This window comes from Salarias fasciatus, chromosome 1, assembly GCF_902148845.1.
Source record: "Salarias fasciatus chromosome 1, fSalaFa1.1, whole genome shotgun sequence".
Taxonomy (NCBI): Eukaryota; Metazoa; Chordata; class Actinopteri; order Blenniiformes; family Blenniidae; genus Salarias; species Salarias fasciatus.
Window position 1 is genome coordinate 34,334,316 of NC_043745.1, and position 16,306 is coordinate 34,350,621.

The following is a 16,306-nucleotide window of genomic DNA, read 5'->3' on the forward strand; positions in this document are numbered from 1 at the left end:
AAAAATAAAAAAGGGATGAGCAATGCCTTTTTATGTTGGGATAATGCTGTTACAGAAACGTTTTTCAAACCATTATTATTTTCACTACTTCCTCATTTACAAAAATAATTAATTTGTGCCTCGTTTGGGAAAAGTGTAAACGAAGCAATTCCACGTATGGCACTCAAATAACCCAGACTGCTGAATTGAGGGGAAAAAAAGAAGCGTATTTCTGAAGTTAATATTCAGATTTGAACGTGAACGTAAAAGCTGTGGACCGAGTGCGCATGCTCAGTGTCCTCAGTCTTTGAGGATGAGACCGGGCTCCATCGTCTCCTGTTTATGGTTGAATTTACGGAAAATCACGTAACGGATAGAAAGCACGCCTGTGATCGAGTCGATGTGAGCTTGAGCTGCATTTTCAGAATGCCAAACTAACGGTACTCTATATTTGTTTAATCTCGGCTCGTCCAGTGAAGCAGGAAGAAGCTCCGTGTGTAAACATGAGGGAAGCAGGAAGTGTTCCGTCGCTCTGAGCGATGTCTGTTTTGACCCGGCTGCTCGCCACTCTGGGAAAAGCCACCGGGATACTCACGCTTCTGGTGGCGCTCGCTGCGGTGCTTCTGACTTATTTCGAAGACGCTGATCCGGTTAAATACACCAGGTAAAGCCGGGCGGAGTGAGTAGCGCGTTATGCCTCCGTGTGTAACCGTAGATCTGCGTGTAATACCAAACTTCTTCAAGAAATCCGTCGATTTTAAGCTATCTTACGTTTTGAGTAACACAGAAACATTTCAGTCCGACATGAGTGGTGATTTCTGTTTGTCTATATTTTCTCTTTAATTCGTCCTAAATAAATAAAATAATATAGGAGTTTTTAGTACCCCTATCATGCTTGGAAACGGTGTTCACCTTGGCACACTACAGTTGCCTGCTCACACACCTGCCCAGCATTATTAATAATTCTGCATTATGTTTACTTTTGCCTCCACAGCATGGCTGCTGAGGACATGAAGACCCTGGAGGAGAACTTCAGGCAGCAGAATAAAAGCTGCTTCATCCTGGGTGCCTCAGGGGAAACAGGCAAATTGTTGCTCCAAGAGCTCGTGGAGCGCAACATCTTCTCCAAGATCACACTCATCGGAAGGAGGCTGCTCACCTTTGAGGACAAAGCTTATGCAAACCTGGTTGGTGGGCTGAGACTAGAGACATGGATAACTTAGTGTGAAAAGAGATTCCACTGACTTTCTGTTATTCATCCCCCTCAGGTACAAGAGGTAGTGGATTTTGAGAAGCTCGATGACTATGCTGCAGTCTTCCAGGGCCATGATGTGGGTTACTGCTGCCTGGGGACAACCAGAGCTAAAGCAGGAGCTGTGAGTGGATGTGGCAAACTTTACTCGTGATATAATGAAGGCTTCACTGTTGGATTATATCTGATGGGTTTGGTTGCAGCAGCAATGACTAAGCAATTTCTTCCTCTGCAGTGACAAACATTTCCACAAGAGCCAAGCTGATAAAAACAGACACGACTAATACAATACACGTATTAAATTATTACAACACATGGGAGGGAAACAAGTGTTTTACTGTTATGTTACATTTGCAGTTTTAAGTTGAAGTAAAATAGATTTCAATCCATGCATTTTCTATTAAACTTGGTCCAAATTATAGTCCAGAGAGCTGAAGCCAGTCCCAGCTGACTCATTCAGAAGGCAAACACAATCGACAGATTGCCTGCTGACGCAGAGTGCAGTCACATAGAGACACTCCTAGTAGTCATATTCACTTATGGTTAGTTTGGAGTCATGCATGAGAAAACATGTAAACTCAGCACAGGAAGGTCCCCAAGCATGGACTAAACGCTGCTGCACAATGCTCTCCAAACTATCTATGTTTCTGTCAAAAAAGTTTGTAAAAGTGTGGCACACATAATATTCACTTTAAAATCTTGGATTATTTCAGAATTGAATATAAGACAATTATTTTTAGGAATAATATTAATAATTTGATGTTGGCTACTGGGGTGTAAAATCTGTTTTTTTTTTTTATTATTATTTTTTTTAAGCCCATTGGTGGAGGTTTTAAAGTCTGTCTCTTTTAGAAGACAGCCAGATAATCAGGCAATGCATCAAGAGGAGACAGAAAGCACACCATGGCTGACTGGAATCTGCTAGCAGATATTAACGTTAAATAAAGTTGATATCTGGTTTGGATGACTTGAAATGACTTTTCTCCTGTGAGGGACTAGAGACCTGCACAGGGTGCACTTTGCCTTTGTTTATTATCAGCTGGCATCAGTTTGAACCCTTGTAATAAAAAGTTGAGAAAAAAAAAAACACAGTGTAGAAGATAGGTGGATGGAGGCCAGAAAGAATTGAATTAAAAACTCTTTATTAGTCCCACAGTGGGAAATTTACAATATCACAGCAGCAAAGTGACAGTATAATAAGAAAAACAGAGAACACAATAATATATAATAAACTTAAAGTACAAGCAAGATCAAGACTCTGTTGAAGCACTAACAGATATTGCTCTTGATCTCTGGTACTTTGTTTACAGTTCTAATCAGTGTGTGATGTTGCAATAAAAAAATGTTGTGGGCCATAAATTAATTGATTAAGCAATAATCAAAAAGTTGTCAGACACACCGTCTTATTATGAGAATGAAAGCAGGATAGTGCTTTTAACTGAACATGAAAATGAATAAACAGTTGAGCTGAATTTTATTCAAATTAGTCAAATGCATATTTTTGCGTTGCTTCAATTTTCTTGACCTATTTAATTCTAAAATGTTAGTTTTACTTTTCATTAAAAAAAAAAAAATCACTGCAGACCTTGACTCCTTGAAATGCAAAAATAATAAGAATTTGAAAAATTTGAGTTGACCTTTTTCCAGATTGATAATTTATTGACAGTGAAGGAAATGTAAATTTCTGTAGTGCATCTGCCAAAATCAAACTAACAGTAAATCATCAAATTTACAGGTCAAAGCCAAACATTCTATGGAAATGAGAAAAATACACAGTGAAAGATAATTATCCCAAGACTAATGTATTTGCAGAGGTTTCTGTGGAAATGAGACTGTTGCTGTGATTTCAGGATGGGTTTGTCCGAGTTGACCACGACTACGTTTTGAAGTCGGCGGAGCTGGCCAAAGCAGGCGGCTGCTCCCAGTTCCACCTGGAGACCTCCAGAGGAGCCAATAAAAACAGCAGCTTCCTCTACCTCAAAGTCAAGGTTTTCATATCTGTGTATTATTTCTCTACATCCCGGATGTGTACAATTTGCGTTTTTTCTATAATGAAAACGTCTTTGTACCTGTTAACGTGAATGAATTTCCTTCAGGGTCAAGTGGAAGCAGATGTTGAGGCGCTGGATTTCGACAGATATTCTGTTTACAGACCTGGGTGAGTGATCTCATTTTCTTCATTGAAAGCATTAATATGAGGAAACATTCACCAAAACTAAATACTTTATACTTATTTTTTTCCCTGCACCAGGGCTCTGTTGGTGGACAGGCAGGAGAGACGGCCTGCCGAGTGGATTGCCTTGAAGTTCTTCAAGGCTTTAGCCTCCGTCGGCTCCACTTCCATGTCCGTCCCAATCCAAGCTGTGGCCAAAGCCATGGTGTCCAACACTCTGCTCCAACCTGAGAAGAAGAGCGAGATCCTGGAGAACAAAGACATTGCAGCTCTGGGAAAAAGTGCAAAGAAATAAGAGAGCGAGGAATGCAATCAGGTGAGAAAACTGTTTTCATTTCACATGGATAAACTTAGTCTTTATTCTTTGACAAATTAAGTGACAAGTTGTATTTCTTTCTAAGATAAATTAAGCTTTAAATATGTGACAGCTCTCCAATGTTATGTGTTTTTGATGGTAATTAGAAACTGATGAATCTCATCTATGAATGGACAGTTGAGCTAAATGAGTTCTGAAGATCACAGGAATGACAATTTATGGACACAGAGGAACTACAACAACCTGTTTGTTTAGTAATTAATAAAGAAAATTCATGAAATACCTTTATTTAGTACACAATAGATCCCTCAATAACTGGTTTGATTTCTTAAATGTGAAATTTCAGATGTGCCATGCAGATCAAAGAGAATAACTTTATCTTGTTTTTTCAGGTGATTTAATCACATCTGAGATGACGACATATTGCAGTGCTTATTGCATCGCCATCATCTTGTCAGATGATTTCCATGGAATGTATGAATGAACATTTAGATTTTCCTAGCAATATTCTGACTTTGTGTGTTTGTAAGGAAAACAGCCTTTGACTGCAGCGCTTGATGTTTCCTGTAATTTTACATTGTTGTGGAATGGGATGTATCGCTGTGCCTTTCTATATCATTTATGACTCACCGGATCATTGCCTTAAAGTGAACATTTATTGTATTGCTCTTGACTTTATTATTAATTAAACTGTATTTATATAAGGAATATCTGATCATCACTACTTCAATGATGGAAAAACATCTATATAATATATGTGGTTAAAATCCCTCTTAATGTGTGAAATCTTGCAGTTAAATGCTTCTTTCTTCCCAGATTATTTTGAATGTTTGTAATGGATCAGCAAAGAGGTGATTTCAAAAAAAAAAGAATTGATTGGGTGAACAGGATTTTGTTTAAGTCAGTCTTAAGTTAAATCCCTCCAATTCATTTGCAATTTGGACGATTTTTATTATTTTATTTTAAATTATTAAGGTAAGTGAAGCTCACTGCAGAATAGCATGTGCATGCAAGAATATTTAGAATTACCTTTTTATTGTTGATTGGTTCTTATTTATTTCCTCATTGTATGCTTGTTTTTGTTGATCACTGTATTTTTTTTTTTCTGTAAGGGAAGTTGCTTCAATTAAACTTTACTTTGTGCCTATTGAGACCCCGCGGCTCCCTCTTGTGGTTAAATATGGTTACACACTTATTGTGGTATTGTGCCAAACACACTTAACTTGATGGCAACTGCTGGCCAGAACTCTGTTTAAATCCTACTGACATAATGTGTTTCGATCCACCTCAGTAGTAAAAGTTTAATAAAACTGGATACATGCTGACTTATTATAGCACCTTTACGTGCTTTTTCTACAATAACATGTTCCCAGATGTTATTAAAAAACACTTTCGTCAAGGACAAATACATTTTTGGTGTAAATGTAACTTCGAATAATTTAGTTTTAGCCAGTAGATAATACACAAACAATATTTTCTCATCCAAATTAAATTAGCCACAGTTTGGCTTATTTGTAATTCCCAACAAACTAAACACTGTCTGGTGTTCTACAACTTTGAATGTGCTTTGTCCTCTCTGTTGAATGCACATGATGGTTAAGTTCTTTCAAGTGTTTTAAACAGTGGAAACATATAATCCAAAGTCATATGAAACCGAGACTAAAATACAAAAGTGAGTTTTAAGAAATGTTAATGAAGAAACGGAGTATAAATGCTTAAGATTTTAAAGTTTAGCATAATTAATAGAAAAATACTTGTGGACTTGTCGGTGGAGTGGAACAATATTTGATTTGTTTGGTTCTTTTATCTAAAAGTCACAGAAACATATCGGATGGACTCGCGAAGAAGGAAAGGTATTTGTAATAATCTCATAAATTTTTTTAAAATATAAAGCTATGCGATTTGTGCAATCTGCCAATTTCACTACTGGATCCTTTGCGTTACACATATTACCAGTTTCATACAAATTGAAATCATCATACAATAGTCGCGATCAATCGATCAGATTTATAGTTGCGCTATGTATCGATCTTGTGCATTTTGTTAATTTTTCATAAATGCAACATTCGTGTAAGTTATTGTGTTAATGCATTACAAAGATTGGAAGCATATTTCAAAACATCACCCATCCCTAACATGTCGTGTGGATTTTGAAGTGACTTCGTGGATGTTTGCTCCATTTTTCAAAAAGCGCCTGACATAACCGCGTCCACACGTCACTCATCATGAAGTTAGTTTTAATATTATTTGATTTATTTATGACTTGCTTGGTATATTAAACCTTGTATTTTATTTATTATATTTTATTCTGTGTGGAGCAACGCCATCAAAGAGTTTCCTTTTGGAATGAATAAAAGCATAAAAGTGTTATCTGTTCCGTTTTACTTCCATTGATGCAGCTCACCAGTTTCTCATAACTTAATGTTTGGTGACATCTGGTGGTGACTCTGTGGTAGTGCAGCCTCATAGTAAACCCCGCCCATCTTTGCGTCACTTAACGTCAGCAGGAAGTTCAGTGAAAGCCATTCGGCAACATGGCAGCATGCACAGACCCACGTGAATATGGTAAATATTCCAACAAAACTGTAAAAACCAGGATTGTAAAATCATTATCAGGTGTGTTTGGTTAAATCTTATTTGTTTGACTCATGTTGCACGACGTGTTCGCTGCGTTTTCCGCTTGTACTGGTTATGATGTTGATTATCAGACAGTAGTTAGCAAATTTTAGCTCTTTAAAGGTAAAAGGCTCGTGTTTTGAGTTGGTTTTTAATTACACAGGCGGCGATATGGCAGCCGATGACATGCCCGAGCTTTCTGACGGCGATGACGAGATTGACGATGAAGAACAGTGGATGGAGGAGGAAGAGGAGGACAGTCAGTCCGTTACCTGTCTGTTCTGTGACAGGTGAGAGGACCCTGCACCGCTCGAACTTTTTTTTGTCCCCGTTGCTTTGAATCAAATGATTAATTTTGTAAAAACTCGAAAGTTTTTTTTTTTTTTCAATTATGTTTATTCTTTGGAGAGTTTGTGTTTTCCAGCCTTAATCTGTCGTACAGATGGGCAGGCTGATCAGTTTTTATCTTAATTTATCTTGTAAGATGTGTTTTTAAAGTGGATGAAGAAGAGCTCTGTCTGCAACTCATCAGCTGGGCTGAGAGACTGAATAGTGACATAAAATTCAGCATGTAAAGGGGGAGCAGAATCAGAAATATCTATGGTAGTGATCCTATCAACCAGTCCAGGGCAGGACCACCAATGCCCCTGAGATGCTTAAATGATATCTTAAAATGTTGTGATCCACAGGGATAGCAGTGCCATGAAGGGTTTTGAAACCTCACTGGAAGAGCTATGACATTATGCTCTCCAGAATTTTTTCCAGTGTTTTTGAGTAGAACAACAGCTAGGATGTAAGTCTATAATTGGCCAGCACAGGGGAATCGAGACCTGATTTCTCACTACTGCATGTTAAGATCCGCATGAACCGCATGGAAGACCTGATTGATCTATCCTTGGAAAACTCTAATTCAAGTCTATGATAATTCAATAGTCCCACTGTGTGTCATCTGCATGTTGGCTTTCCCTGAAGGCAATAACTTCGGAGTTTCCAAATGCACTGTTGACCTGAACATGATTAAATCCAAATGGGAAAAAGCCTTGAGGATTTTCATTCAACATGGACAAACTCACCTACTGTCACTGCTCATCATTCTGGTTTACTATGTTTGATTTGAGAGGAAAAAAGGGGAACAAAAGTTGTGCTGAAAACACTTTAATAGCTAAAATAAGCTTCAATAACAGCAAATGTTAAAGGAAACAGAGCCAAGAAGCTTGGACAGATGAATCCAGTAGAAATGGTGGGAAAATCAACTGAAGTGGCTACAAGTGCAAAAAACAGCATAAATACTAAATATCCTAAACTGGTAGTGATTTAATATTGGACATGCAATGTAGAACATTTTTTATATATTTAACGAAACAACATAAAAGTTTGTGTTGTCCTTTTTGTAAATGTTTTGCATTTCCATACAAATTTTATATTGTCTTGGAATTGTCAAAAGGCTGCTCCTTCAGTAATTTGGTTACAGACTTCTGTATACTAAAATCACTAAATGCCTGCTTATAGACTGGGAAGTGTCTATTCAGCTCGACAGTACATCAGGTTTTTAATGTTCAGCTTTTCAGAGGAGCTCAAACAAAAGATGGTCGGTACGACTGCAGCTCAAAGCTTGCCTCCCACATGCTTCTTCTTCCAAAGGAATCATGTCTGGATGTCTGGATCTATTAGAAAAACTTAGTCTGCCTTTCAGTATTTCTTAATTTTTTTTTTTCCATTTGTCAAAATCTATCAAAAATTTATCAAAACTAGGTATTGGAATAGATATGCATACATTGATGATTTAACCTTATACTGTCAATCATGGTTGTAAGAAAAATATTTTACCAGTTTCGTTATTGGCGGTGATGTTATTGACCTTATTAAATTCACAGTGGTCACAATTATTATGCTGCTGGTCATTATTATGTTATTAATTGTTTTAAGTTTGTCATAACTGCATTCATCCTCAGCAGATTTTCCCCCTGAAAAAAAAAAACTTAAGTTTTATATACCTGACAACTCTTTCAAGCAGTAATGTCTAAATTCACCCAAAATACATGGATGGTATGTGAACTATGTCAGAGCACTGGATGATTCCAGCTTTTTCTGCTGGAATGGACTGATATGTCAGTTCATACATATTTGTTAGAGCTGGATGAAATAATTGTGTGGTGCCTTGAAGATAACAATTTAACAATCATTTCTTAATTTGAAAGTGTTTGTCTATGTTTGTCTTTATTGTGAAACCACGGATCTGAGTTGTTCTTATGTTTCAGTGGTTCTAACTTACAATTTCACTCACTGTTTGATATAAAATCCTTCTCATTTTTGGCCTCTGTGTGATATTAGTATGACTTTTTCCTGTACTTTATTGCACACTTCATTAATATAGGGTTTTTTTTTGTTTGTTTGTTCTGATTTAAAATCCAGGCTTGAGGAATGTAACAATATCTTCGTAGTTTTGACCAAATCTAAGTTAATTGGCTTCCGTTTGCTTTACTTTGTGATAATTCAGCTAATCTTTTAGACAATAACCCCAAATAAATGTAAGTGCCCTTTTGCATATATACTTTTCTTGTTTTAAGTCCTTTCAGTTACAGTACCCGTCTTTTCTCTGTCACCTGTGTTCAGGCTGCTGAGCTCTGTGGCCGCCACCCTGCAGCACTGCACAGCTGAGCACCACGTCAACCTCGTGGATGTTGTAAGAAAACACAGTAAGTCGACACCGATTCGGTCTCTCAGCAGCCTCAGGACTGGTTTTTTTGAAATGGCTCGGCCTTCTCGTCTTCATCAGGTTTAGACGACTACGGTTACATAAAGATGATCAACTTCATACGGTCCACAGTAAGTGTCCCTTTCTCTGAAGGAGATGGAAATATTAAATGTCTTCTTCAAGTCAGAAGTGCTAAGATGTAATGTAATCATTCGTTAAATTAAAAAAAAAACTGCAAAGAAATGTGTATTCTTACATTTTTTTTTTATAACTTACTGATAGACTTTAATTATTCAGTTTTCAGTAATGATCATAAATCCCTCCGACATTTGATAACTGAATCGCTGTGTGTAGAACTGCAGTGCCTCCAGTCTGACGGGGCTCCCAGATGCTCCTTTACCCTGGGAGAGTGAAGTCTTCCTGAGACCAGTCCTGCAGGACGACCCGCTGCTGCAGACAGGTACTTCAGCACCAACACGTTACATCCCATTCCCCCACACTGCCCCGTCCGCCCCGGGGCCTCAGGGTGCTGGAGCCAGTCCTCTGCCGTGGATGGAAAATCCATCTTATCTCATATTCTGCTCTAGTGTTTTGTATTTGAATGTTTCTGGTGACATGTGAAGACAGTTTGTATTGTTGAGAACATTGTTTTCCTTCCCCTTACAGCTCCTTCAGTACTTTCTGACTGTCTTTATAGTCCTTGTACAAAATATTCCTTTGAGCACGATTTGTGCTTTGATATTTATAGAAGAATTAGATGTTTTACTGGAAATGGAACTTTTTTAAAGAGATGTTTTACCCATGATGTAACAATGAAAAGGCTTGAAATAGGCTTGAACCACTAAAATTTTCAGTGTTCTCAGAAAGCAGTGTATGAATATAGATGGCGGTGTTTAATAGACTCCATAAGACGTATTAATGACGCATTTAGCTGCAGTCCCAACATGTGATCTGTCCATTTAAGATATCGATGACAATACCTGCTCTGTAAGATGCTCATAGACTATTGAGAGCAGCTTTGTAGACAGGTGGAGATCCAGAACAAGCCATGACCATTCGGATTGGAATGCAGCCTGCTCTTCAAATGTGTAGCTTTCCACTGGATTTGACTTTTAAAAAGCCTGCCTTTGCATTTAAAACAAAATGAAAAGTATGAAAATTTTAAATGTGATCCAGCAAGATAAAGCACATCTTCAAGATAAACTTAAAAAAAAAAAAAGTGAGTAAAAAGCTGCTTCTCTGTGTGTTCACCAGACCCAGAGGAGCTCTGCGGCAGTGAGGGGTCGTGCCTATCGTCGTCTGGGGCAGAGTCCCATGATGCACTGCTGCGCAGGACTCAGGCCGCTGAGGAGAGAGCTCGATGTTCAGAAGAGGCGCTGGCCAGAGCCATGGACGACCTGCACAAGCTGAAGTGACTCATCTTTCTGTGTTTTACACTTCCTTAGAGGTTTTTTTTTTTTTTTTTTCTTGTTCTTGAGCTTGCCGTGTTCTGTGGCACCGCTGCACTACCGGCTTGCGGCCAGCAGGGGGACACAGTGAGCTCAGTATTGCGGACACTTCAACTAGAGTACCTTGTGAGAGAAGTTTGGAGGAAGGGGAACGATAAAAAGGGGAAGGGAAAATTCCACTGCAGCATGGAGGTTAAAGTGAGGAAGGGAGGTAGGTAGGGGGGCAATAAGGGAAAATTACTGAAACACTGAGGCTGGTGGCGGGGAGGGGGAGGGGGAAGGGAGGGGGTGTGAAGGAGAGTTAGAAAGATGAATGTCTCCCATCTCCTTCATTTACTGCCTCGTCCTGCGTGAAGGCTGTGTGCTTTGTGCTTTCTGGCCGCTGCCTCTGCCTCTCTGTCCCGTGTTCTAATGCGAGGAGTTAAACTCAGATCCCTTTGCTGCCTCTTTCAGGATCCTGGCTCAAGGTTTGGTCCTGAACGCAGAAACCGGCAAACCTGGGAAACTGGGCGCCGTCGCCGAGCTCCGCGAGGACGAGGACGAGGCCTATTTCAGCTCATACGGCCATTACAGCATACACGAGGAGATGCTGAAGGTCTGAGTTTTACACACGAACACACACTCACTCCAGCCGTCTCCCTCCCCCAGGTGCAGAAGTCTCCAGGAAGTGGAGGCGTGTTCATCAGTGTGCATCGTGCCTGAAAGATTTCTGATGTAGCATGTAAATGAAAATTATCATCTCAATGCGAACGTTGATGCCGAGGAGAAGATGTCTCCTCAGAAGTGACAAATCAGCAATAAACACAGAGCTCTCATGTGAAACACTCGCCGCCACACACGCCGCTCTCTCCAGTCGTGGAAATGAGTTTTTACACTCCTAAAGCGTCGAAACCAAGAAGTGTCAGCAAGCCGATGGCGGAGGGAGGGGGGCGTTCGGGACGGGAAGATGGGCTCAGCTCTCGCTCCACCCTTACTGTCCCACTTACCGCAGTGCCTGGAACTCTCACCGTGCTGATTGGTGCTCAGCGCTGCTAAAGTTTTGCGTCAGTGTGCGCCTGCGTCACGCTGTAAACTCCACCAACGCTCCGGCGTGTGACGCCGGCTTTGCGGTGGGATGTCGTCGGTGCTTTAAAGTGCATCACCTACGACGGTGTCGGTGTGTGTGTGTGCGCGTGTCAGGAGAGTGAATTGTTTCCAGGCTCACTGAAAGTGTGTGAGGTTTTAATTTGTAACAGACACGATTAACCTGATTAGAAAAAGTGGTCCTGGCCGCTCGGTGTGACATTAAGGAGGGGATGGTTATTTTAAAGACAATCTTGGCTTTCCTTGCTTCAGAGAGCAAATTCATCCATCCATCTTCTGTAGCGATTTATCCATCTTGGACTCGCGGGCGTTGGAGCAAATCCCAGTGAGAAAGGCAGGAGAGGTGATCAGTCCGTCTCAGGGAGAGGACTGAGAAAACAGACGACGACACTCACATTCACACCGATTTAAGTCACAAATTAACCTCGGTCCTGTTTTTAGACCGTATAAGGAGAGTGGAGAAAATCCACACACACACAGGGTGAACATGCAAACTCCACCCTGAAAGTTTTCAACTCTGAACCAACAGAGGAATTTTCTGGCTGTGAGGAGAACGCATTTAATTTAACTACTGGCCTGAAGAAACAGAAACCGCACTTGTCTCAAATCTTTGAAAGACTTTTAAATACAATACCTGTATTTAACAGTTTATGCTGTGTCAGCATGAACATTTCATCGTAGGATTGTGATTCCAGTCAGGCAGCTTCATGGACGACTGGGAGAAAGTGAAAAGCTTCTCAGCGACTTTTCGAGCCTGCAGATCGTTTTAAAACGCTTTTCTTTGGAAGCGCGTTAATCATGCCAACGTCTGAATTCCTCTTTAATTCCAGTATATCTTGCACAAAAAGCATTTCAGTGTAATTTTAATCGATTCTGTCTCCTTTTCCTCCAGAGATGAGGGGTTTGCGGGGCGGCTTGAGTGGCAGGTCAATTAGCAAGCGCTGACCTGACTTCCCCTCAGAAAACACTCCCTCCCAGTTGTGTTTATTCCATTTCCATCTGCTCAGAAGCAGCAGTGGAAATGTCTTTAACGCCTGCTTGAATATTTTTTTTCGAGGTAGAAACTTGCAATGATGCCAGTTACGCAAATGTTCTCTTTGTTTGTCGTGTGTTGTTTTTAATGTACCGTCCTTCACCTCCAGAATGTTCTTCACAGGACAAAGTGCGCACAGAGAGTTACCGCGACTTCATGTACCGCAACCCTGAGCTATTCAAAGATAAGGTGAGCAAGCCAAGCGCGTGTTGCCGTGTGTGTCTGTGAGTATGTGTGTGTTAGTGTGTCTCCATGTGCGAATCAGCCTGTACGGTGCAGAGCAGAGCCCATTAAAAGGAACGGGCCGGCGCATTTCCCTCAGAAAAGACATTAACACAGCGATTGTGCCTGATTTAGAACACAGTGTGGCTTTATTAATGCCTCCGATGTCAACTGCGGAGTTCTGATAACAGACACATGCAATCTACAGACGGGCCCACAACACTGCCCACCCCCACCCCAGCTCCTCTCCTCCCCGTCGCCGGTAGTTGCAGGAAGCAGTGGCCTGTATCATGACCATCCATTACGTGGCTGGCTGCCGGTTAGTCCTGCAGAGGAGAGCGGCAGGTTGTGTTGATGGGGACGTTCGTTATCCCTGTCAGGTGGGAGCAGTGGGCAGAGAGGCCAGCGTCTCCTACAGTAAGGGAAACAGGATGTTCTGGCCTCAGATGGAGAAAAGACCGAGGCGCCGCGTTCTGTCGTGTCAGCAGTGTGTCGCCGACCCTCTGTGAACCCATAAAGACAGCGGGGCGCTCGCCGGCAGCCGCCTTAAATAGAGACACAGATAAACACAGTGGAACGTATAGATGGGTGTATAGTCGCCGCAGCCACGCCGCAGTCGTTTAGCAGCAGTCGGAGGCGAAGACGAACAAATTAAGTGTAACCCAAGGCTACTTCAAATGGGCTTGAATAAAAAATTTACCACAATGACGAGCGTGAAAAAGCTCATTGCAGAACATGGAGATTAAGAAGCATTTTAATCAGTTTGCTGCAGAGGTTGTTGAAGGAGCCAAGTGCTGTAATTAATATCAGTGACTGATTTTGTATGTGCCACCACTTTTTTTTTTCTTTCTTTATGCAGAGGCTATAGAAACACTGCAAGATTCTTTGGAGTGATGATGTTTGCCTTTCTTAGTTGCGATAGCTTGTAATAATACCAATAAAGGGGTCTCAAAAATTAAGGAAATTTGACATTTAGAGCTGAATTATATATTGCAAATTTAACGTGCTTTATTGAACATGCGCAGTGCAAATACTGTGAAAGAAGTGAAAACGTAGAGTCATAAAATCTCAATAAAAAAAATGACCAAAAAAACCCCAAACTGTGATGTTTTGTGTAAATTAGGAGCAAGAGAAAGAGCACTGCTATTTGGAAGAACAAATCTGGAAGCACGAAGACTTCAACACCGTCTGCTTTAGTGTTTTTGGTTTAGTGTTGCATGTTTTAGTAAATTGTGCGGCCCTGTTGTGTTTTTGCAATAAAGCTCTTGGCATCGGAAAACTTTTTTTTAAGCTTTTCAGAATTGGAGTTGAATTTGCAATCGTTCAAAGACCAAGAAAAGCTTTGATCTGTGTCTCACACACAGAGGTTCATAGGCGTCGTTTTGTGGCAGTGTCAGAAATGTTCCTGCTCTCCAACCAATAGAAATCCAGCAGGAAATGATGAAAAACTCCGTCTGTACAATGGTCTGTGGAGCCTCATGGAATTAAAACGCAGCAGTCCAAATCCTCCACTGCTTTGTTTATTTGCATATAAATGCCACATAGACAGAGTCACCACTTATTTATCTCTTGAAGGCGAAGGCAGTGCACGTGTGTGATCTGCAGGATGAAGTTACTCTGGAACACTGACGTACGTGGATCAGCTGTCGCCTCCAGTCCAGTCGACACTCTGCAGTTACACTTCCGTATTCTGCTCACTGAGGTTCATTCCACAGTGAAACATGCCAGAAATGTTGAAGTCAGCTAAAATGTCACGTTCTGCGAGAAGCTGGGATCCTTAGATTTGGTGCATCGTGTCGCATTCAGAACATGATTCAGTTCCAGTGTGAAAATGTTCCGTTTCAGCAGTGCATGCTTCCACATTAAACCCAGCGGCGGCGCTGAATGAGCTTCATGCAGGGAGTGCAGTGTTTTTAGAGTGGTTTATTTAAGTAACGCTTTAGTTTTTTCAGGGCCACCTTGTTTTGTTCCTGTTGTGTGACTGACATTGAGAGAAAATGGGTGGTCTGAGAGCTGCGTCTCTGTGCAGCCATCAGGGCCGGTAGCAGAGGTGACACTGTGTTTAGCTGCACAGGCTTTTTATGAGTTGCATGTTTGAATTCACTCTTCAGTTTTTTGGAGAGTGACTTTTGTTTGTTTAGTTTTGTTTTTGCCCTTCCAATTGAATTATTAATATCCTGCAGAGGCCAGAAGCTTTATTTTGCAGAAATAAAACCAAAACACCGCAGAAACATTTGCATCCACATTTGTGCAGAAATGGGGAGAAAGGGTTACAGCAGGACTCAATAGACCAAACCAGTACAGATTGCAGTTTTGGGGCGATGTGAACTTCAAGGAGTGTACTGCGGGGATGAAATGGGACATCGATTTCAATTTTTATTTCAAGATTTCTGCTTCTATTCTTTTAAGATAAATTAAATGAAGGTTTTTGTATTTTGTAACCTGCTGTACAAATAGTGACTTTGTCACCAAAAAAACATCTGTACTTCTCTTCAATGGTCAACTATTTCAGTTTTTATTAATGATTAATTAATTAATCTCGAGCTTTATTTCTCACCCCGGTGTCGTGCCTCCTCCCCTCCTGCAGGTGGTGCTCGACGTGGGCTGTGGAACTGGGATACTCTCCATGTTCGCTGCCAGAGCCGGGGCCAAAAAGGTCATCGCGGTCGATCAGTCAGAAATCATCTATCAAGCCATGGACATAGTCCGGTGAGATCAAAATCCACTCAAAAAACCAACGTGCTGCTCAGTTCTCAGTACTCGCCCTCCGCCTCACGTTGGTTTCATACAGAGAGAAGAAAAGAACACAAGTCAACTTCCTTTTGCAGGCATCTGCAAAGAAACGGGCGCAGAGGTCTGTGTGACCTCCAGCTACCTTTTATTTGTTGCAGCTGGTTGACTTCAATCGAGCCGCTGTCAGTTGCACGGCCATAATGCACATAATTTACTCCCACGGTCCGACTCCCTCACCTCTCGCCTCGTCTCCCCCTGCAGGCGCTCCCGGATACGTACATGTAGATGAGCCCCCTGTTGGTCCCTTTTTAATTTCATTCTCAGTCCAATTTCAAGTGTTGTAAGTTTCCAGTGTTCCAGCCGCTGGCTTCTCCTCGGTGGAGTCCATTTACCTCTGCCCGAGCCGCCGCCGCCGCCGCCGCCCTCCTGTCTACCTGCAGCCACGATCACACCCTTGCCTCCTAAAATGCTTTTTTGAGTTAGGGGCCATTATGACGGCCATTATAACCGGTATGTAAGACAGTGTTGTATAAGCAAAACAACGGGGTTTGCTGAGGGAAAAGGACGTTTTAATTTTACAGCCCACTGACTCGCTGTTGGAGTGTGTTGGCATGCAGCCTGCATCCAAGCTTCGCCAGCGGTGAAGATTCAGCTAAAGAAAGATGTTGTAATTCTCTTGCTGTGCCACCATTTAAAAAAAATTATTATTTTTTTTTTTTTTGGGGGGGGGGGGTACACCCCCACACATGTACACTC

At 41.2% G+C, this 16,306-nt stretch overlaps 2 protein-coding genes across 3 annotated transcripts in view; both read left to right on the top strand.

Moving 5' to 3' along the window:
• Positions 1 to 293: 293 nt before the first annotated feature.
• Positions 294 to 4,873, top strand: htatip2 (HIV-1 Tat interactive protein 2). The gene is made up of 7 exons (XM_030089775.1): positions 294 to 643; positions 974 to 1,166; positions 1,248 to 1,355; positions 3,082 to 3,219; positions 3,328 to 3,389; positions 3,483 to 3,720; positions 4,113 to 4,873. Exons 1-6 carry the CDS (start codon positions 519 to 521, stop codon positions 3,697 to 3,699), a joined length of 843 nt encoding a protein of 280 aa, XP_029945635.1. The 5' UTR covers positions 294 to 518; the 3' UTR covers positions 3,700 to 3,720; positions 4,113 to 4,873.
• Positions 4,874 to 6,241: 1,368 nt separating this feature from the next.
• Positions 6,242 to 16,306, top strand: part of prmt3 (protein arginine methyltransferase 3) — a 51,854-nt gene continuing 41,789 nt past the window's right edge. Inside the window, exons 1-9 of one of the 2 annotated variants that reach the window (XM_030090491.1) lie at positions 6,242 to 6,336; positions 6,500 to 6,626; positions 8,950 to 9,032; positions 9,113 to 9,162; positions 9,386 to 9,491; positions 10,286 to 10,442; positions 10,933 to 11,074; positions 12,719 to 12,784; positions 15,405 to 15,526. In XM_030090491.1, the coding sequence (XP_029946351.1) occupies positions 6,255 to 6,336; positions 6,500 to 6,626; positions 8,950 to 9,032; positions 9,113 to 9,162; positions 9,386 to 9,491; positions 10,286 to 10,442; positions 10,933 to 11,074; positions 12,719 to 12,784; positions 15,405 to 15,526 (935 nt within the window). In that variant the 5' untranslated portion in view covers positions 6,242 to 6,254. The remainder of the gene's footprint in view (positions 6,337 to 6,499; positions 6,627 to 8,949; positions 9,033 to 9,112; positions 9,163 to 9,385; positions 9,492 to 10,285; positions 10,443 to 10,932; positions 11,075 to 12,718; positions 12,785 to 15,404; positions 15,527 to 16,306) is intronic. The other variant, XM_030090500.1, reaches the window with a different exon arrangement.

Bases quoted from the DNA above. Each gene is read 5' to 3' on its own strand.
- htatip2 (XM_030089775.1), top strand. From the start codon at position 519: ATGTCTGTTTTGACCCGGCTGCTCGCCACTCTGGGAAAAGCCACCGGG. The intron at 3,220-3,327 runs GTTTTCATATCT...AATTTCCTTCAG, and splicing joins TCCTCTACCTCAAAGTCAAG to GGTCAAGTGGAAGCAGATGT. The intron at 3,390-3,482 runs GTGAGTGATCTC...TCCCTGCACCAG, and splicing joins TATTCTGTTTACAGACCTGG to GGCTCTGTTGGTGGACAGGC.